The following is a 22,452-nucleotide window of genomic DNA, read 5'->3' on the forward strand; positions in this document are numbered from 1 at the left end:
CCTTTAAAGGCACGTTTAGAGTCTGTAGGCTCTGTGTGACCCAGGGGTGCTTATATAACTAAATGTGGGTGTCTGGGTATAAATACGTGTTTATGATTTTTATAATATATATGTCTGTGGGTTGCATCTAACTCCTGTGTGTGTAATAATGTTTTTCTCTCAGCTGAGGCTTACTTCTCCAGCCTATTGTTTGAGACAACAGATATAAGTTGCGATGGGAGAGGAGCGTCGGATTTGGTGTGTATCCCCCATTTCCAATTATAGATGGATCATTACAGACAGCGGAGTCCTGAGAAGCCAGACATCTGCTCCTCACATGAATGCACTCACCTCCTAGAGACAAGGCTGCCATCATGCTCTGGAAGCTCGTGGAGAATGTCAAGTACGAAGATATCTATGAGGTGAGCCGACACCCCCGGTTACATCTTAGAGCTTTGCAGATAGAGAATTTGAGCTTCTTGACACCCCCAACTCATCTATATTTTTAAGCTATTTGCTCGTAGATTTCCGGTCGGTTTTCTCAGCTTTCTCCAACTTTTGGAAAAGCTGGCTTGGGGAAACTTCGCTATTCTGAAAAAGGACTTTAAGGTGGAAATCTGACTACTTTAACTTAGGAGATTTCTCTTTTTTGTTGTTATTTTATTTCTCTTTCTCTCTTCGTCGCCCTCCCCCCCTTTAGGATCTGATGGGGAACAGTGGTGCTAGTGAATGTGGGCAGAGAAAATAGAGACTGATAAAGGCAGAGACACTCCTCGTTTTGAGTGTGGGAGAGAATTAGGTTTTCAAGCCTATTTCGTAACAGATTCGAGCTTTTAATTTTTATTTTCAATAACATTTTTGAAATCGATAACCAACGGATCCCAGTAGAGGACGAAAACATAGAAGGAGGGAGGTCGACGGATAGACGGACAGATGGATAGATGGATGTAGAGAGAGCACAAGCCAAGGAGCCATAGCAGACAATTTTTTAATTTTCTTTTTTTTCTCGTGTTTTGCTTCTTTGAGAGTCGGGGCGTCCAAACCACCCCATGTCTTGGCATTTTTAACGAAAATTTCTGCCCGGGTTGAGTGCGCACCGTTCTTCACCGCTGAGGCCAGGGAGACTCGGGTGGAGATGCTGTGCGCAGCCGGGCGGGAGCCTGCCTCCCCACGGGCGGGGCGCGCCGGCCGTGCGCTCGGGTCTCGGGCGCCGACGGAGCGGCGGGGCGGCGGGGCTGCGCGCGGGCCGGGCTGCCGGGCGGAGAGGGGACGGCGGCCCAGGACCGCGGAACTTCGCTCCGAGCTCACCAGCCTGGGAGTCCCCGAATTAGGCGTGAGGGGAAGCGGGGAAGCGAAGACTCCGAGGAGACGTCGAGGGAGGGAAGCGGGAAAGAAAAACTTGGCGGAAGGCGAAGAGAAAGGGGCAGAGGAGTAAGGGACCGAGAAGGTAGAAGCTGGCGAGCGGGCAGTGGCTGGAGGTCGGAAGGAGGGGAAGTCGGAGAGGGGAGGGAGGACGAGAAGCCAAGTCTCGGGCGATCGGCGCGGGAAGCGCTCGGTCGGACGAAGCGGTCGCGATGGGACGCAAAGAGGATCCCCACCCCGCGGGGGACACGCCATCCCGCCGGCTCCGGGACGACTCCTGAAAGCCGGGCGGGGAGCCGCCTTGCGGACGCTAGGAATGGGCCCCTCCTGACGCCGCCGGCCCAGCCCCGCGACCCAGGCTGCGGCTCCGAGGAGCCCGCGCGCGCCCCGCCGCTGCCCGGTTGAGTTTCGCAAGCAGTGCCCGGCGCCCGCGCCAGAAGCCTCCCAGCTCTGCCCAGCCCCGAATCCTGATTTTGGGGTGCGTGTGCGTGTGTGTGTGAGTGTGTGTGTGTGTGTGAGAGAGAGAGAGATGAGATGGAGAGAGGAGATTCGTCTTTCTGCGGAATGATGATTGGGGCTTTCCTTTCCTCTTTGTGGTTGTGTATTGACTGTAACCAAGAGCCGCGCCTCCGCCTGGTGGGGTTTGTTTCTGTTCGGCCTCCTCTTCCTTCTTTAACAGGCGGGATAATGGTCTAGTCGAAGGAGCTAGAACTGTCCTAAAGAATGTGAGCGCCCGAAGTGGGCTTGGTACGGGCGGGGAAGGGGCCACGGTGTAAGTAGCTCAGGGTATACAGAGAGGGACTTCACTGGGTTCCGAAAAGTAAGCAGGATAAAACTCATTCTAAGAGTCTGGAAGGTAGACTGGCTAAATGGGAAAGGAGGGAGGGAGAGAAGAAAGCAGGGAGGGAGGGAGGGAGGAAGAGGGAGGGGTGGAGTGGAAGAGGGAAAGAGGGGAGAATAAAGTGGGAGGGAGAGAGAAGAGACCGAGAGAGAGACAGAGACAGAGACAGAGACAGAGACAGAGAGAGAGAGAGAATACTGCAGGTATTCCTATCTGCCTAATTTTTCTGCTCAAAAAATATAGGAGAACCCGCAGCCCGGTGGAAGGAGCCTATTTAAGTCGGGAGAAAGGTTGAACTTTAACAGAAATGGCAGTTAGGCCAGTTGAACGGGTTCCTGAAACATCCAAAAAGGTTTTCTGTTGCCCCTGGCTTTGCCTGGAAAGGATAAGTTTAGTGTACTTGAAGATTGATTGCATATATTTTTAATTGAAGTAAAAAAAATCACAGACTGCAGGAGCACTGAAGAGGGAAAGGCTGCACGAGGGATGGAAAGCCCCCATCTCGCCTCTATCCTTTAATAAATAAGCATAATCTCCAGTATGCGTGAAAGTCTGCAAACATCACTGTAAACAACCGGGCCCACCGGTTTGCTTTGCTCTCCCCTCCAAAGGAGGAGGCAACGCCTTTTTATTTTGTTTTTTAATCTGCACACGAAGCACCTAGGGCGATCCATTCTTCCCATTAGGAAAGTCCCTCTCCAGGAACCAGGACACCTACGTTCTGCACAAGCCCCCAGCGATGCTCTCTCCCTCACCGCCTGGTCCAAGGGAGCAGGGGCTGCTTTACGCGCGTCCCCGGCTCAGTTAATTGAAGTTCTGCCTCTTTCCTGCTAAACTTTTTCCCCTGTCTGCCTTCGCCAGCCCCCTCGTCTGATTACATCTAGTAATTCTCCACTGAATGAACGTCATTTACAATAGTAGGGAGCTCTGCGCCCGCTGCTGCTTCACGCTCCATTTGTCCTCCATTCTCCCTTTAAAGTACTCGTGTAATATTAATAGTCATGAATATCAATTATTATGAGGCGGTGTAGGCAAGCGGCGGGAGGAAGGGGCGCCCGAGCAGTCTGAGCCCAGCTTCGGGCGGAAGAGGACTGCTTCTGGAGCCCCGAAGAACCGCAGAAGAAAAAAAGCCAAAAAAACAGCAAGAGACCGATGAACAGCTCTGCGTGTGTGACAGGCGACGCCAATCTCGTTTGGGGGGGGGTAAAAAAAAATTTTTTTTTTGATGGCTTGTCCTGGAAACACCTCAAGCTCGGCTCCTGTGTCCAGCTCGTTTCTCTGCTGGACTCCTTGATTTTTTTTTTTAATCATTGTTTGATTTTGAGCAGTAACCAGGCTTTTTTTTCCAGATGTTAGTCCACACCTATTCATCCATGGTGAGTTTGGATTCACGTTGTACCAGAATTGCATGCTCCCTCCTCTCACTGTCTCTCTGTCTCTGTCTCTTGTGTGTGCGTCTCACTCTCTCGTCTCTGTCTTCCTTCGAGCGCCTTTGGCTTGGTAATTTAGCACCATAATTGGACGAGGCTGCAGCTGCTTCTCTGCATTGTGTGTTCGTCTGAGCTCCATGAGTCAACTGGGGAGGGGGGGAGGCCGAACAGGAAAACTTTTTATTTGCCATTGCAGTTTGGAAATTTAGGTGACTATTTCTCCAAAAAGAACCATGGGGACTTTACCATGGCATTTCCACAGAGGAGAGGGAGAAACTCACATACACACACACACACACACACGCGCACACACACACACACGCGCGCGCGCGCGCACACACACACACACACACACACCTCCCCCCTCCCCTTTCACTGAGTTTAGCACTCCACTTAGGACCAGTGCTAAGTTGTCTGGGCCTTTTTTTGTTCGTTTTTTTTTTTTCCCCCTCCCAACCCCAGGTCCTTCATCTTCACTCCCTGGAGTAGGACAGCAATAGATATATTTAGAAAAGCAGCCTTAGAAAAACTCCTGCGAACCACAGTTCAACTTTAACAGGGACTCAGGATATGATTTTGAATGAGATCCATTTCAATCAAACACTACATAAATTATTTAATTCCTCTTGGGGAGGGAGGGGGGACTGGAAACTCAGATCAGGCAGATTGCTGGGTCTCCTGGAATGACCAAGTCGTGTGGGGAGCTCTTGGTCAGCCGACTGGGTTATCAGGAGGAGCAGCACAACCAATAGTATGAAGTTTTATTTGTCATGCTTTGGACCTCTGGAAGAGTTAGGAAAAAATAGTGTAAAACACCCAGAAGAGCAAATACCCCATGTCAGACTCCTGTATTTTTCATTAGGGAATTGAGAATCTCCTCCCCCCCCCCCCCATACACAGTTACTTTACCCTCACCCCTTTTGCCGGCTTTGCACCCCAACAGAAGGCTTAGATGTTGGTTAAGTGGGTAATTCTCCCCCTTTCCCCCACAAAGCCTCGCATTTGGAATTGCTGAAATCATGTACCCTCTGAGTCAGCTTGGGAGTCTCAGTTTCAGACTCTTGCGTCCCCTATCCCGGGAAGAAGAAGATGCCGAAGGCGGGCTTCTCCATTTGTCGCTTGTATTTTTTCCTCCCCTTCTCTCTCTCTCTCTTTCTCCTCTCCGCTCCCAGGACCGGCACGATGGCGTCCCGAGTCACAGCTCACGGCTCTCCCAGCTGGGCTCGGTGTCCCAAGGACCTTACTCCAGCGCCCCGCCGCTGTCCCACACGCCATCGTCAGATTTCCAGCCGCCCTACTTCCCGCCCCCCTACCAGCCGCTCCCCTACCACCAGAGCCAGGACCCCTACTCCCACGTCAACGACCCCTACTCCCTGAACCCCCTGCACCAGCCCCAGCAGCACCCCTGGGGGCAACGACAGCGGCAAGAAGTGGGTTCAGAAGCCGGCTCTCTCCTGCCCCAGCCTCGGGCCGCCCTGCCCCAGCTCTCGGGCCTCGACCCCCGGAGGGACTACCACTCGGTCCGCCGGCCGGACGTGCTCCTGCACTCAGCGCACCACGGCCTGGACGCGGGCATGGGTGACAGCCTCTCGCTGCACGGTCTCGGCCACCCCGGGATGGAAGACGTCCAGGTAATGGCACACAAACAAACAAACAGTAAACGAATAACAAATGCCCCCCGGGAGGGAGGAAAGGCGGGGAGGGACAGCTGTGTCTCCTTTGGGGGACGTACACCACACGTATGTAACTGTGTGTATACGTGTATGGCTCTCTAGTGGCGATTTCTGGAGGTCCGATGATGAAAGCTAGAAGCACTAGAAATGAAAGAATGAAGGTGAAAAATATATGTGTTTTGCTAGTTTAGGATCATCAGAATCAAGGCTAGATGTTTTTGTCTTGCCTTAGCTATGCGACTCCTTCCTGTTCTCTTGCGCTTCGTGCGAGCAAGCTGGGTGCCCTCCCCAACCCACCCGCTCTGCATGCCCAGTAGTGGGCCTGGGCCCCCTGACATGGCAGGTGGAGTCCTGACTGCCCGAAGCTACAGCATGGAGGTGCAGGGACCTCTATAGCGGTTCTTGCTGGATTTGCAAAGATTTTGTTAAGCATGACAACGCACATTGGAAGAAAAACATGTGCTATTTTGTCCAAGCCAGGTCTTACTTTGAATGTCCCATAAGCTGTTGAACCCTTTTCCAAGATAATTGAGTTCCAGGGTCATCATCTGAGAAATGGAAGATTTGTGGGGAGAGACCCAGAAAGTCATAATTCTGTTTGGGAATTCATGAGGACACATATGATTTTGGAGATTCTTTTCCCCCTTTGGACCATTAAACGACTGTTGAGCAATGTTCTCCACATCCCTCTCCAGTCCTCCTTTGCACTAATACCCTCTCCCTGGTGTCACTACCCCAGCTGAAAAGGCATCATATGTTTGTTTCTTAAAAGGCTCCAAACACTCCCCCACCCACTCACTATCCCGTCTGCAACCTACACAATGGAGCCTGATTTGGTGGAGAATACTTGGTTAAACTAAACAAAGAAACATCAAAGAAATGGTTTATAAAAACTCTCTGGGTGATTCTGAGCAGGTCTCCTTTTCCTCCCTAATTTAAATAGTCTCCAGAAAAGATAAATATGGTTGAAAGGTATTCAATGGATCCTTCGGTCTCATTGGCATGGTTGTATATATCATGCATCATTATGGACATACCTCTGAAGGAAAGGAAAACAATATGGGAAAGGGAAAGGGTGCATGAGTCCTTCCTCTTTACCTTGCTGAAGAAAATGTATTTTGAACAGTTAAAATGTGGGGACAGAATTAAATGCTGTCTGTGTGTAGTCTATGATGGTTTACTGCTTTAATGGAAATTCAGTTATTTAATATTTCCAAAAATGACAGAATCACCTGAGTTGTGGCTGGATTTACCCATAGTCATAAGAATGGTAGTTTTGTTGATTTAGTTGACCTTAACTGTCCCTTGTCTGAAGATAATGCTCATTTCAGAATATCATATGAGAAAGGAAATATTTAATCTTTTTTTTTTTTTAATGCGTTGGGGTAATATGTGTCTGGGGGGAAAAGTTTTTAAATTAACCTTTCTGGGTACGGTTCAAAGTGCTAGATAATGAAAGTGGATCAACTCATCAGCACTGCTGTTGGCGATGCTGCACTGGCTGTGTCACCACGCTCGGCAGGCCTAGTGGTTTAGGCGACCGAACCCAGGGACTGCGCCCAAAGAGGGAACAGATTTCTCTGGTTTTAGTTTTTAGTTTTTTGAAAGAGAGAATCGTGAGAGGTTTGGAGTGTTTGGTCAAATGCAAGGGGCCAGAGAGAAACAGGGCCAGGTCGGTGTGCATTTGGGAGAGCACCCTTGTCCGAGTTGTGGCCGGAGCTCAGACCCGGGAAGGTGGACCGAGCCCAGAGCAGAGACGGCGCAGGCCCAGGGCCCTCGCTGCTCCCCGCCCACCCCACCTCTCCCCGTTCCTCCCCGGATGCATCCCAGCATGTCGCCTGGCGAGGTGGGGAGGCCCGCGGGACTTTCTCGGGTCGACCCTCACTGCAAGGGGTCGCGGGGGATACACTCCGCGTCTGTCCCAGGAGGGGAACGACAGAGGCTGGGGCGATCTCTGTCTCCGTCGCGATGACAGGCGTCCTGAGGCCGGGGTGTGGTTGACGTGACACGGGGCAGGTGACAAAGAAAGACAGGGGAAGAGATGGACCTAGGACCAGACCCTCGAATCCAGAGGCTCTGCCTCCTCCGTCCAGTCCCGGAGGACCCACTTCTGACTTAGGGATCTGGAACTCGGTGGGGGACGCGCGCTAAAGTTGCAGGAGCTGACGGCGGTTTCAGCGTTTCGCGTTTCCTGCAGCTACGGGATGGGTGGGCTGCGCCCCACCTGTCTGTAAAAGGGACCAGGGGTGCCTCAGCCTGGACCCCAGTCACTCGTTCCATCTCAAGGGCCTGGTGTGTGTGCCGGATCCCCCTACGCAATCCAGCCGCGGATCAGGCAGATCCCAGGGCGCTGCCAGGCCGGGGGCCCTCACACCCAGCGGTCCTCACCTGGCCTAGGGCTGGGGGGAGATGTTGTGTGACCCAGACACACACGCGGGGCCACCGCCCCGACCGTGAGAGAAGCAAATGAGGAGAACTAATTAACCAAATGCTTCTAATAATTTTTTAAATGAAACTATAAAACCCTGTCAATTTCTATTTCAATTTACTCACAGGGGCTATTAAACCAGCAAATCGCTGTTTGGGTTCTGGGTATGCTACATTCTACCCATTGTGTGTGTGTGTGTGTGTGTGTGTGTGAGCGTGCACGCGGGGAGGGGGGGCAGTGTTTAAAACTCAGAAAAACAGCATCAGAAAGAAAGAGAGCGTGAGGTGACACCTAGTATTTTGGAGCTTGTTTAGTTGCTGTGAACACCTCTTTCCTTCTTCCGATCTTTGCTCTCTAACCTTTACCACCTAAGAGTGTAAACATATAAGGATGTTAAGTCAAAGCCCCTACACACACACACACACACACTCTCAAACACACCCTAGTGTCTTAAAGCAACCCCTGGTATCACTTTTAACTAAAGAAGTCGAGTAATTACGAGTCTGAGTCGTTTTTCTGAGCTTCCGCATGCAGTCCTAATTAAATCTTTACGACCCTCCCTGTGACGATTAAGCGCCAGCATGCTGCGTGAATATCCTGTACAAAAACCCAGCAGGCGTCCGTAATTAGATAGAAAATCAGACAAGAGCCTTCTCATTAACTACCACAACTACCCCACGTCGCTGATGAGGCGTATATACATATTTACGTACCGACGTGAGGGTGAGGTGTGGGCGCTCACGGTCCGGGGCCTGTGAGATCGCGGGTCTGCCCGCCCACAGACACAGGCGAATATTTCTGTTCTGCGTGGACACGTCGCCACTGTAGACACGTGAGCACAAAAGGCGTGAATCTTGTGTGTGCGCGCCCGTGTGCATGGTGGGGTCTCCTGGGAGCTCCGAACAAGTTACATGAAGCATTTTTCTTTTTTCTTTAAGCTTTGTACTATTTCTTAAGTTGGAGATGGCATGTTGCGACATGGAAAATGGTCCTTACGGAGAATAACAATTTTCCCCATCTTTCTGAGAACAGAAGAGTGGCTATGAAAAACGAAAAGAAACAAATGAACATGACCCCTCCATGATTAGATCATCTCGTTTCTAATGTGCCGCTTGTTTGGGGTAGACAGTCTCTTCCTTGTGAGGAACACACGCCCTGTCTGGGGATGCAGCTTGAGTGGGTGGGAGGTGCTGTCTAAACACAACCCCCCTTACAAGCCCTTTGCTTTTTACTCCTCTGTAGAGTGGGTGACAGATTAGTCCAAACGTAGGTGTCTAAGGATCAAGGAAAGCAGCTGTACATGGCAGAAAGGCCTAGCATTGATTTTCTCTGGGGAGTAGGGGGGAGGGAATCCACTGCCTTTGGATGCCCTGGGATGCACGGCTAGAACCCTGTTCTGGTGCATCCTGACAGTAAGAATATCATTCTAACAGCTATTTCCCCTCTGAAATGCAGCCAACATCTAGGGTTGAAACTTTCCTTCTCTGGGATGAAAATGGCAAGGAAGGTGAATGTTCTTTGCCATTACCCAGGTGCTGACTGGGAGATCCTCTGTGTGTGTGTGTGTGTGTGTGTGTGTGTGTGTGTGTGTTGGTGCATCTGTAGTTACTGCCTTCCTAACAGGTATGCTTCTTGCTGGGTAGCAGAGGTGGCAGGGTTGGGAGGGGGAGCAAATTGTGCAGGTCCCCCCAAGCGATTGTCCTGCAGCAGGAAGCTCACCCAGCACAGGGATGGATGTGTGTGAGCTGCAGTGGGTGTGCGGTCCTGACAGCCTGCAGACGTGTTCCTATGTGTTGCTGTTCGCATTCCATTCCAAATTGCTCAGACTTTAATTAAAATCCTATAATGTAAACTATTATGTATTTGTAAAATGACTCTGGGGTTAAGATGCACTGGGATAGCATAGAAAACAGAAATTGCTCTGACTAATATTGGTGAAAATCTTTCAGTGCTGCCAGATTTTCACAACTCATAAGAGCAGATAATATAAAAGTTTGTGTCTATGTAATATCTATGTTTAATGTAATAACTAAACCAATCCTGCATCCCAGATGTCTCTCACAGTTTCCTTTTTCCTCTTCTTCCATTGGAAGGATTTATAATTTGGGTGAATTTCATTTCTGTGTCTATTTGGAGGTAATAATGATAATAATAAAACCTCCCTTTGTGAATTAATATAAATGGAAATAACAGCAACTCCAGTTTGGAATGACATGATTTATGAGTGTGATTCTTTAATATCCAGTCGATTTGAATAGTGATGTTTTTATATTCACAGTCAGTTGAAGATGCCAATAACAGCGGCATGAATCTATTGGACCAGTCTGTCATAAAAAAAGGTATGGATTCTTCCCCCCGCAAAGTAAGCAAAGTTTCCTCTGCGTTCATGTCTTTATGATGTTTTCACTTTGAAGGATTTCATTATTTTATAAGACACAAATGTTTGTTCACAATCATAGGACAGTGGCTATCTGGATGAAAATGCCTGTTGGGAAGAAGGAATGGGGGTGGGGGACCGCAGGGAGAAACCCGGATGAGAGAGACAGAGGAATAGAAACTATTGCCATTTTTCTCATGGTACCTTCGCTAGCAATTCTAGATACATTGTAAATAATTGAACTACCATCATGTATGGAACTGGCTGGGAAACACTGCTTTCAAAAATATGCTATAATTATTTCATTGATAACTGGAGTTTGTTGAGCTAGACCCTATGCCATTGGGGTAGCTCCTTCTCTCTTGGCCTTTGTATTTGATTTTTGGGGTGGTAATTTTGTTCCCAGTTCTCTGTGTTTTATGAGTTGTTTCTTCTGATTTTTTTTAAATTGTGCTAAATGTGTTGCTAAATATGCTCTTCCTGAGAAGCTGAGCCGGGCTCTGCACATTTCTCAGTCTTCCTACATATGCATTCATGATTTAGTGTGACTGTGGAATCACCCCATACTGTTAAAGGGCATGTGATATTAACAAATGTTTGCAGTCTCTTGTACAGCTGTAAGCAAAATAATTAACTAATTAAACTAATTAAATGTAATTACAATAACTCATTTCGGGCGTATTGCAGCTGCTTAATTTTTCCCCCCTCTTCTCTGACAGTCACTGAGAGAATGCCTGGCGATTAGGATGGCTGCCGAAAGGCCCGAATGTCACTCACATGCCACAAATTTAGGAGTTTGAATGTGTAAACAGTGCAATCTTTAATTATCACAAGAACTGGTATTTGGAGCTACAATTTTAACTACTGTAACCCTTTCTTATCGATGCTGGAGAAGGCCTGTCCTTCTGTTTGGTGTCAACAATCCCTAGCTGCAGTCACTTCTGATTCATTTGAGCCAGATGACATTCACAAAAACAATTAAAAGAGAAAAAGATGCTTCAGAAAGTAATGCAGAGTCAAACCGGTAGAATAGGAGGGTTGTGAAGGAAGGATTCCAAACAGGGTGAGGAGTTTTCAATTTTCTTCTCTCACAAAAGCAGAAAAAGTTGCTTTGAGAGGTGGGAGGTGGGAGGCAGAAGCTGTACCTGAAATGATGCCATTTGGCCTTGGAACGTAATATCCCCAAGAAGACTAGTAGGGTTGGGGGCAAAACTATTTTAAGTGTTGCTCCAAACATCTCTCCTGCTCTTCCTTAGATAGTATCGTTTCGGTTTTTAATGCCAGGGTTTGGGTTTGCTGGGACACTCAGGCTCGTGCTTTGACTTGCAACTGCGCTGACAGCTCACTTTCACCATTTCCTCCTGGGTCTTCTCTTCTGGTTAATTGCTGGTTGATGGGAGGTGGGTATGGGGAGGAGGAGAGGCGCTTCTTCATTGGCTTTCGTGGTTTCTTTTCTGTTTTAGTTTCCGTCCCTTTTCATGGAGAGCTAGAACCCCTTAGCTCAGGGTTCTGTATCCTGGAAACAGCGTTGGGGCTGGCTGTAGGGCATGCCCAACTGATGACCAATCAGAAATGTTCTTAATAGCCAGGCCAATAAAAATATGTGGAACTTAGCTTACCTAACAAAATGGAGCTGAAAATATTCTTAGATGTGGGATGCTTTGGTTTCAGGGCTTGTATATGTTTGTCAGTGTAATGTGAATATGTATGTATATGGGTATCTCCAGGAATAAGAAGAGGAGAATGTTGACTAATGTCACTGGTTCTGTTCTGGAAACGCGGAGTACTTTTTATGGCCCCCAGAATCTTTTTTAAAATGTGCAGCTTAAAGCATCTAAGTGGCACCCCAGTCATTTTACTGATTTAGGGAGTGTGGTATGAATATAAAGTGTGAGGTCAATTCCATTATTTACTATTTCGGGTATTTGCTTTATTACATGATGAAAATATCCTAATATATTTTTATCTTTAGAGAGCCATGGGCAAAAGAGGAATAAGTGGTTGATTTACTTTTCTAGATCACTGTGAACCACTTAAAATAAGGTTATGGGTTCATTAGCTCCTTCCCTGCCCTCTGGTCTCCCGTCTTTGCCCCTCCACCACCTTCATGAGGGATGACTCCCAGAGATTAATTTCATAAAAGAGGAGGTGAGAACATTTCCTGAACTAAATATTCTAAATTTCAACAACTGGCAAGGGACTACGTTGCTTTATTTGTTTTCTAATGGGCTTTTAGAGAGATTTAAAAAATTCTACCTTATTAATAAAAAAGGCAGCAACTGGCCCAGGTTTACGTGTCTCTGCTTCTGTGTGATGTATTGAAGGCGGAAGACTTAGACATAAAGGATATATGTCTCTGTGTGTGTGTGTGTCTCTCTCTAATTATGGAAGGTCTCCCTCCTAAAATTTAACCAGTCCAATTTTCACCCGTGTTGATATCACCCCATAGATTGTAGGTGAGCTCTCTTGTTATATTTGCTATCTGGGCTTAGCTGACATTTCTGAAGTAATTTAGTTAAGAGGAAATGAGTTGTTCCCAGTAGAGAGAGCAAACGAGTGGAGTGAAGGTAGCCAGCGTGATAAATGGCTCTTTCATTTGAAGATCTCCAGAGCTCGTTTACGGCTAATTTTCTGTATTGGCCCCCTTTGAGCTATTAATGCAATCGGCAGGGACGGGGCCCCCTCTCCTCTTAGCTGCCCCATTAGAGCTCCCATTAAGCCAGCGAGTCTCAACTCCATGGCAGGAGTGGGGGGAGTAATGATAGGTGCTTTTTAAACTCTCCTAATCTAAACCGGCAGAGGGTGGTTAATACGATTTGAAGGGGGCTGGTCAATGAGCAATCAATAAAGTAATAATGAGAAGGATGCGGTACATTAACAGTCTAAAAATCCAACGAGACATTAAAAAATCATTCTTAACTCTCAGTTCCATTAAGATTAGGAATCTGGGCTGGGAGGGGGCAGGGTGGTGCCCAGCTCACGTAAATGATCACTGCCACCATCCTACAGCCTAACCTAAAGAAGGCTCACCTAGGCTTTCAGAAAAAGTTTTTGGTGCAATTAGAGGCCAGCATGCAATCGGCTTGACACCTTAGATAGCAGAAAAGATGCTGGGATTTCTTGGAAAGGCCAGAGTGGCTGGAGTCCAAGGTCCAAATGTTGTGACTGTGGGGCATTTTCCTTGGTCTTAGGGATATCCTGTTTGGTTAGTTTCAGTTCAACCTCCGGTTCTCTCCCACTTTTTGCCCGTTAGTTCTGGCCCCTTCCCCACATAAACACTTTGATTGGTGTGGATTTTCTCTGGGTGGGGGGAGATACGGAAATTGCCAATTTCAATTACAAGGGGTTCTGTTGGGATTCCTCCTTCTGACCTAGGAGGTAAAAGCACCCAGAATCTGTCGGAGCCTTTGAGAAGGGTATGAGTTTCCTCTCAAATGGAGAGGTTCACATTTCCAGAGCTGACTTGGATCCCAATTGGTATTTATTCAACTAGAGACTCTCAGCTATGTTTCCAGCCACCCAGGGAGTAATCAGAGTTCATAGAATTTCAAAGCTGGAAAGGTTAGACACTCTTCTCCAACTCCCATCCCCATCCCCCAGTGTGGAAACTGAGACAGAGAGAAGACAAATGATTTTCTCAAGGTCCCACACACGGAGTAAGTGATGGGACCTAACTCAGTTTCCAGCCTCTTAGGCTTTGCCCGTAAAGGATGCCAACACTGGACGTTTGTAATTTTTTTTATGTTCCAGCTTTCTTTGTGGGAATCCTTTTATTTTTCTTTCCAGGATTTCGGTGCTCACATTTATACACATGCTCTTATATACATGTGGAATAACATTTAGCCTGCAGGTAGATGAGAAACAATGCAAGTATGAGGAAAGCGGTGATCTGCTGGTGAGAAATAATTACTTCAAGCAATGCTCTACCTCTTGTGGCTTCCTGGTGTAGTTTCCATATTTAAGTCTAGGTACATTACAGAGGGACTTATGCTTCCATCTGTTAGATGGGTTCATTTCTTCCTTCTCTCCCCCCAGCAGGTCAGACCCACAGAGGACCTGCCTCCAGTCAAACACAAAGATCTCAAAGCTGTGATTTCATACTTAAGTTTAAAGAGTAAAGATGAAGAGCTAACTTATTAACCCTTTGGCTCTATAGAGTCCACTAATGAATAAGATTTTCTCCAGTTTTCCTTCCTCTCTCTTAAATAAAACTCCAGTTCTTGTAATGAAATATTGATCGGGTTTTAAAGCTTTTTTTCTTCTCCTCCCATATAATGCAAGTTTAAAGAGAGGGGAGCAAATTTGGGAGGTGTTACGTCCAGAAGTTGACCATGCTATCCAACTGAGAACTGAAGAGGGGGGGGAAAAAAAACCTCCCAGTTTTAATGTATGCACAGAAAATTGTAAACATGTAAAGAACTGAAAGCTTCACGCTGAGTTTTGCTATGCTCCATTTCCTTACCATTTCCTGCTGTCGCTTTAAACCTATCTTAGTCATCTCTGGGTTCCGTGGGCAGGAGGAGTGCACTCATAATTACTAACAAATCAACCGGGCCCTGTTGCTCCCTGGGTTTATTGATAAGCTGGAGGAAAGCAGAAGGGAAAAGACAAAGAGAATAAAATATGGGGTTAATCAGCTGAGGAAGGCATGTGTGAGAGTGGTGGGGAAGGTAGATGCTAACAGTAGGACGGACTTAGAAAAGTGTAGGGACAAGAAATATGTAGAGTCTAGTCTAGGGGACCAAAAGGAAGGCCCGGGTGGGAGAGAGGTTTAGAACCTGAAGATGGGAGAGTAGAGGGTGCAAACAAGATTGATACTTAAATTAGAAAATAGAAATATAACCTGAAGCACCTCTGCTCAAATAGTCTTGGTCTTTGAGGGGAAAAAACGAGGCCACCCTCCTCTTCTCCCTCCCCCTAGACAGCAGAGTGCTGAGGGGAGCTGACTGGGTGGGTGATATTTAGGTGATAATGTATATGCAAAAAGGTACAGCCCTTGGGAGGGAGCGATATACATTCCCCAAAGGAAATTGCTCTTGTCTGGTAAATCAGGCAATTAACAATAGTGAAATGAGAGGGCAGGTTATAAAATGTCTCTATAGACCTAGCTTTTCAAGAGATTTGGTGCCTGGGACTGTGAAAAGCGGGTAAAATTCCAGTTCTCAGGAGATACTCAGTGATCCAGTCTGGGAAACAGGAACTGAACTTACTATTTTCAGCTTAGTGCTAAGGTGTAGGGCAAGCCGTTAAAATATTCTTTCTAAATAGTATTTAAATTTTAAAATGTTGCTGAATAGCAAAGATGAGAATTTTTATATATTTTATTTCTGTAGTTCATACCATGTTAAAACTACAAAGGGCCGTCTATATTTTGGGGAAAAGTTTTTCCAGGGTTACCATGATTATATATTATTTGCTTATAGTGCTTGAATATGAATCTTAAATATAGAAATCAGGACTGCAGTGAAAAAAAGACATATTAAAGTAGATGTGGATATTGTGCAAGATAATTAAATGACAGGGTGTTCCCACCCCAATCACTGTTTTTTTAAGTAAGTCACTTAAATCCATATTTTACTCAAATTTAATTAATACACTTCAAATTTGCATTGGTTCACTCTCAAATGAGAAGCACTTCGCTGATGAGACTATGATGAGGAGAATCAGAAAGAAGAAAGCCCCCTCTGTAACTCCCCACCACCGCCGTGACAGGGCAGAAAATTCACTCTGTTACCTAACATCATTCATCTGCCCTGAGACAGACTCTGTAGACAGATCCAGAAATCCCAAAATGTCTACTAAGAAGTAGAAAAAGGGAATGCTTCAGTCTTCCCATCCACTTTCCTCAGAAAGCCCTTTCTACAGGTGTTTGAAAAGGACCAAATGCAATTCATAGTAAATCAAAGATCTGGGACCTACCTGGCTTTTAGGAGTCTCTAAATAATCATGGAGGTCTGAGTGCTAGGATCTGTGGTAGAGAGAGTAAGCTGTTTCAAGAACCCTCAGGGCGGTTAGTCTGTTCTAGACAAGGAAGGTTATATAACTTATTTTGTGTGTGGGGTTCTAGGCTCCAGATGGTAGAAAGAGCATATCTTTCTCTTACTAGAATTATAGAATGAGACAGAGTCTTTATTAAAGAGGGGGAATGGTAGCATCCTTTTTCATGCCAGAAACATTGCATAAATCCCCTGGACTGGTGATCACCAAATAGTGCTTGAGGGGCTTCAGATCCCAATGGAAGTAGCTGAGGTGTAGGGCAAACCAGGAGGGGACGTTGCCTGGCCAGTGGCTTCTAGAGCCTGCAGAAGAAAAATGGGCATCAGCAGTGTACAAGTCCAAGGGAGCGAGACTGCCAGGGAACTGGGAGGCTGACCTTTCACTGTTACTCATTCCCAGCTCATTCCCAGCCTCTGGTTCTATCAAGCGCAGCCTCTTCCTGAGGTGCAGATGACACTGAAACACAATTAAACAGAAATACAGGCTGAAGAGACTGAATGCGCCTGGGTAGCAGTGGCAACCAGCTGTCAGCTCTTATTAACTTCCGCATAAAACATACCTTGAGTGCGGTTTGTTATCAATTACTTGCCGAAATGAAACAACTGGGGCAAGGCAAGACCGCTGCTCACATGAATTAGAGTGATTGGTTGATTGATCAGGGCACCTGTTGTAAATCATAACTGCTCCAAACAATCACCAGCCGGTGCTTTACATTAATTTGTAAACAAAATTCATGTCACCGCAGAATTGCTTTCACTGGAGAGGAGCATTTGGGTTCCTTTCTAAATGAATCTGTTGTTAGGATGTTGGAAAGAATGGGATCCACTGTAGAGAAATGAGCAGCTCTTTTGGGCCCAACTCCCCCGTTTAATAGTATTATTACTTGGCTGTTCTTGGGCAGGGTGACAGATGGTGCCCACCCTCCTGATCCTCGCCAGTGATGACCATAGATTTGTGTCCAATAGGAGAGGAGGGAAGGGTTCCCATAAAGACCATTGGTATTACTATTTTATATCATTGATAGGGATGATCACCTTCAGGCTTCAGCACCAAATGTGATTATCAGGAGACAGATGAGGACACTAAGATTCAGAGAAGTTTAGTGAGATGTTTAAGGTCACACAGCCAGCACGTGATGGAATCGAATTTGCCAGGTTTCACAGCACAATCCAAACTCCTGGGTTGCTTGTTTTTCTTGATTTGTGTAGTGAGCGGGACAGTGGCAAGCGACTCTCACATGTCCACACGCATGGGGTAAGTTTCCAGAGGAGTGATGGCTTTTGCATTTGTTTGTACACAGTGCTCTGAACGCACCGCAGAACCACGGGAACAAACACTTCCTCCTGCAGCTTTCCGCTTGGCGCCTGCCCTGTGGCCTCGCCCCTGCGCACGCAGCGACACATTCTATCGGCCGGTCACCAGGATCGAAACCCGGTCACCTTTATGGCATTTTTTTTTTCTCCCTCTCTAGTTCCGGTTCCTCCCAAATCTGTGACTTCTCTGATGATGAATAAGGATGGCTTCCTGGGAGGCATGTCTGTCAACACCGGTGAGGTGTTTTGCTCGGTCCCCGGCCGTTTGTCTCTGCTCAGTTCAACTTCAAAATACAAAGTAACTGTGGGGGAAGTTCAGAGACGGCTGTCGCCCCCCGAATGCCTCAATGCGTCTCTCCTCGGCGGCGTCCTCAGAAGGTAACCCCCCCGTATCAACCACTTTTTATACTGCGCGGTTGCCTAGCAACCGGATCCCTAAGTGCGTGCAGCGGCCGCCAAGTGCTCCGCGGGACCCCGCACGCGCCGCCTCGCCCTTCCGCTCATCTTGCGGGCCTGGGAACCTTCCACTTTCACTGCCCGGCACCTGGAGCCCCTCTCCCCATCCCCAGGACCCTTCGGGGGCATTCTCTACCTTGAATGGGACCCACGACCTAAACTTACCTAAAACAGGAGTTTCATGGAGCAACCCCTTTCGTACCTGCAATGTACTCTGATCTCTACTTTGTTTGCAAGTGCACTTGGCGGCCGACTAAGTTGGTCCTGTCCCACTATTGCATTGTGCCCCGCAGTTTGAAAAGCTTTGTTCTAGACTTGTGTGGCTTCCTTTCTTCAGTACCACCACCACTAATAACAATGACACCACTTTAGAAATATTGACAGTTATTCCTTGGGACCATTCATATGCTCCCCGATATTGGAGAAAGACAATCTTATAGACTCCTTGTGGAAACTGGGGAAGGAGGTGGCTTTTATCTTAAGATTCAAAGCCTCCCCAAAAGTCCCTGCTAACGCCTGAACCCTTTGGTTAGTGTCCCTGATATGAAGGTGACATTGCATGAGATGAATTTTTCAAGTTAGCCTATCTTGGGGGTTGAAAGTCCCTTTCTTTCCTAAAAGTGGCTGGGTGAACAGTACAGCAAGAGAGGTCAGAGTAACTGTTTTTTTTCTTGTAGTTTTGCTCAGACCTTAGCACATAAAAGGAGGATCGTTGGGAAGCCCTAAGGGTGTGACCCACAGACTTTTCTCACTTTGAGTCCTTTTGCTCTGGTCTACTTTGTAGTTCAGTTTTCAACTGAGTCCTTTGAGCCCCACAATGTGGAAGTTGCTTTCAGTCACCCCTGGGCATTGATGGTGGGTGTATGAAACTTACTATGAGATTGAGATAATCAATATGAAGTGCTTATCACATAACTAAACTCCCTCTAATGCTAGTTTTAGTGTTATTATGATTACCATCGTCATTAGTTTCATGTTTCAGTCTTCCTTCCCCTTTTAACCCAATTCCATATTATAGCAACTCTTGACCTCTTCCTCTCGAAGCCCATCTGTTTCAGGCCAAGCCTTCTCCTTTCTGAACCACAGAGTTCTTTCCCTTTTTTTGGCAAGGTTGTACTTGCCCGGCTTCTGCTCACCTCACTGGCTCCATGACAAAGAAAGAGCTGGGCTTGTGAATGTGCAACTTTTACCTTCTCTGGACCCACAACCTACACCCTAATTATTCCCATCTGGTATCTTTTTTTTTTTTCCTCACCAGATAAAAAAAGTAAACGACTCAATTTTTTTTTAATGCTCTGTATTGCAGAAATTAAGCAAACCTCAGCAAACTATCAGCAAATAACCAAAAGGAAGAAAAAAAATATGTGCTAACCTCAAGTTAAAACCTCTTCAAGCTCCACTGGGCTTTAGCTTGCTAAGTCTAAACTTTGTTTCAGGAACACTCTGAGGTTAATCAGAATGTTAATTCTTGCAATTTCAGAGCCAAATCGAAAAATGGGGGGAGATCTTTGCGAGAAAGGCTAGAAAAAATCGGTTTGAATTTACCCGCGGGCAGGCGCAAGGCAGCAAATGTCACGTTACTCACCTCCCTGGTGGAAGGTAAGCAAGACGTTTGGCCATTTCACAAAGTGGTGGAGCTTAACTGTCGGCTGAAGGCTGACATTTTACATGTTTTATGATTAACTGGAAATCATTGCAATTGTTGTGCCCTTTTGAGTTGGATGTCAAGCGATTGCTTGAGAGAAGTTCAAAGGTCCTTTTACTTAGAGGGAGCGGCAATTGTCCAGAGGCCAAGGGACCATGCAAGGGTCCCTGAGCTCTGGAGAGTGCTCAGGTCTAGTCTCCAAGACAGTGCAGGGGTCGTCTCTGCCGCCAGGTGCAGAACATGGTGCCTGAAACACCCACTGTATGAACTCCTGCAAGAGTAACTCTGTAAGAAGCAATGCATTCTATACCCCTTCTCCTTCCCAGATTTTACCTCTGAATCGTCAGTAGTAGAAAACACATTGTCGATTTATGAAACTATTATTGCATTCATGACCTCTAATGGTTATTTTAAAACTCGTGTCACTCTCAGGGCCCCTATCTCCTGCTGATTACCTGGGACTTACTATTATTGAAATATAGCTTTATAAGACCACTGACCTAGGAAAAATATGGGGTGGGGAGTGAGGAAACATGGAGGGGAGTCGTATATGATCTTCAGCTGTGAATTTAAAGGCCCATACTTATAACAAGCACACTCTAATTTGCTCATCATTTTGGGATTGCGGATGATACTTATGGTATGTAATAAACAGGATCTTCTTCACAGTCTAGAGCAAGATGATCTGCATTTGAATCTGTGGGATGTGGAAGGGATAGGAAATAGAGCCAGATGGACCTAATGGAGGAAGTTGTAGAATTTTCTCTAGAGTCTAACATGTAGGTCTTGTTTTTTTCTTCTATTTTTATGGATGTGATATTATGACACTCCTGTGGGGAGTTAGTTTTTAGAGGAGGGGATCTTCGAATATTTAGGCAGCAACCATAAAGTCATCACATTTACAGGCATTGCACTTTGCTATCTTTAAGGCAAAGTTGCCTGGCCCAAACTTACCCCCAGGGACAGCGGTCACTAAATTTCTAGACCACACTTATTAGTGGTTGACTCTTAGCCTGGGGGTTTTACTTTTTGCCCTTTAAGGTATTGCTAATATCACAATCTTCATTTGGAAAAGCAGTCAAAGTAATTTCAGCCCAAGACAGGGATTTAGGTGGAAAAGGAAGGAAACTGGAAAACGCACTGAAATGCCAATATTCATTTGGCAGTTTTCAGCGTTATGACTTGTTGTAAGCAGTGTACCTGAAGTCTTTGGTTACTATGCTAATGATGATTAAAAGTAAGTCATGCTCCTTAAAAATAATGTAGCTATGGGATAATTCAACATATCTCTTTTTCATGTCGGGATCTTCCCTTGAACCCCGAAGGCTGTGCTTTAAAGGCCAATAATGCTTGATTCGAAAGGGGCTTCCACATAAGTTAAGGAATCTTTCAGCTGTCCGGGTTTTCTATAGCTGCTGTGTCACCTTTGTGCAGTAGAAAGTCCTTAAGTAAGAGAATGATGGCAGGAACCTCTGAAGAGGAGAAACCTGAAACCTAACTGGCAGGAAACTGACAAGGAGAATAAATATTTCATTGCTGGTTAGAAACGGATCCATATACGATTTACATATTCTTTAATGTATGTGGACATAGACACACAGGGATCTATATTTGTATATATTAGTTATTATAGGAAGATACAAAAGATAGGAAGACTTTTAAATTTTATTTAAAGCAGGTGTAACAGATGCTTTAAAAAAGAAAGGGGGAATCTGGCTTGACTATCCAGCTCACTGTCTATCTAGGTGCAATTGTAAGGTAGCTCCTGAATGTCTGCCCACCTTTCCCTTAAGACAAAGCATGGGGTGTGGGGGACCTGAAGCTATTCAGGGGATGTCTAGCTAGGACTTGGCTGGAAGGATGATCAGGGAGAGGCTGGAAAGAGCGGCAGGAACAAAGTTTGTTCCATCAACGTTAATTACGGTCTGAGAACCATGTTTAGTTTGGGCATCTGTCTCATCTTTGCTATTAACCCTTAACAGTTGGCCTCTTTTGTAAATAATAACAGAATTGACCAGGGAACGCCTCCTGCCCTTGGGATGCTCAGGGACTGGGTGCTGATTATTTCCTCTACGGTTGTGTTTTCAGGAGAGGCTGTTCACTTAGCTCGGGATTTTGGGTACATTTGTGAAACGGAGTTTCCCGCCAAAGCTGTTTCTGAGTATTTGAACCGGCAGCACACGGACCCCAGTGACCTGCACTCCCGGAAGAATATGCTGCTGGCCACCAAGTGAGTGTCCTGGACTCGTGGTCCTCATCCCAGACTCCCAACCTGCGGAGCCGCCTCGCTTGGGAGGAGGCGGTGGGAGCGGCAGCGCAGACTTCCTCCGTGGGGCAGGGAAGCAGCTCAGTGGTGGGAAGCCCGTGGATCGCTGGCTAGGGAACCCTCCCAGCTCCGCCCCCCTCCGCACCCCACCCCTCAGCGTTGATTATGGGCTTCGTATTTGTGTGTTTTCTCTATTTCCTAGTTTCTGAGAGGGATGGCTTTATTAATCCGAATCCAGGCTTTTTACAATTCACATCCCCAACCCCGGGGATGGCAGGCAGACCTTTTCCGGTTGGGTCCCTGTTCCAGTTCTCTCCTGCATCCCTGGATGCATATTTCTCCGTGGGGTCCACATCTCCCTGTCCTATCCACACAGCCACGCGTGCTCGCTCAGGGTGTCTATATGTCACCCACGTGCACCCATCTCTACCCGCAGCTCTAATTACTCTCTTTCCAACGTTGCTGTTTGGCATCTTCCGCAGACGTAAAATTTACTACAACTCCAGAGGGGAAAATAGTAAATCTCTGGCTAAATTTAGGTCTAGAGCTCATTTGAACTTTTACAGTGGGTTTTCTATTTATTTGATTTACTCCTGTCTTTGGCTTCGATGTCATATTGCTGGTGTTTTATGGCCTGCTCAGGCCTGAAGTGGGCGGTGCTGCGTGCGCCCGCACGTTTCTCTAG

General features: G+C 46.7%; 1 protein-coding gene across 4 annotated transcripts in view; it reads left to right on the forward strand.

The window, feature by feature from the left end:
- The first annotated feature begins 287 nt into the window (after positions 1-287).
- Positions 288-22,452, forward strand: part of TFAP2B (transcription factor AP-2 beta) — a 28,986-nt gene continuing 6,821 nt past the window's right edge. For 2 of the 4 annotated variants that reach the window (XM_007193863.2, XM_007193864.2), the window contains exons 1-6: positions 288-401; positions 4,785-5,243; positions 9,992-10,052; positions 17,559-17,778; positions 19,337-19,455; positions 21,590-21,731. In XM_007193863.2, coding sequence (XP_007193925.2) covers positions 321-401; positions 4,785-5,243; positions 9,992-10,052; positions 17,559-17,778; positions 19,337-19,455; positions 21,590-21,731 — 1,082 coding nt within the window. In that variant the 5' untranslated portion in view covers positions 288-320. Of the gene's footprint in view, positions 402-3,269; positions 3,559-4,784; positions 5,244-9,991; positions 10,053-17,558; positions 17,779-19,336; positions 19,456-21,589; positions 21,732-22,452 lie in introns of those variants that run through there. The other 2 variants (XM_007193865.2, XM_007193866.2) reach the window with 1 other exon arrangement.

This window comes from Balaenoptera acutorostrata, chromosome 10, assembly GCF_949987535.1.
Source record: "Balaenoptera acutorostrata chromosome 10, mBalAcu1.1, whole genome shotgun sequence".
NCBI lineage: Eukaryota > Metazoa > Chordata > Mammalia > Artiodactyla > Balaenopteridae > Balaenoptera > Balaenoptera acutorostrata.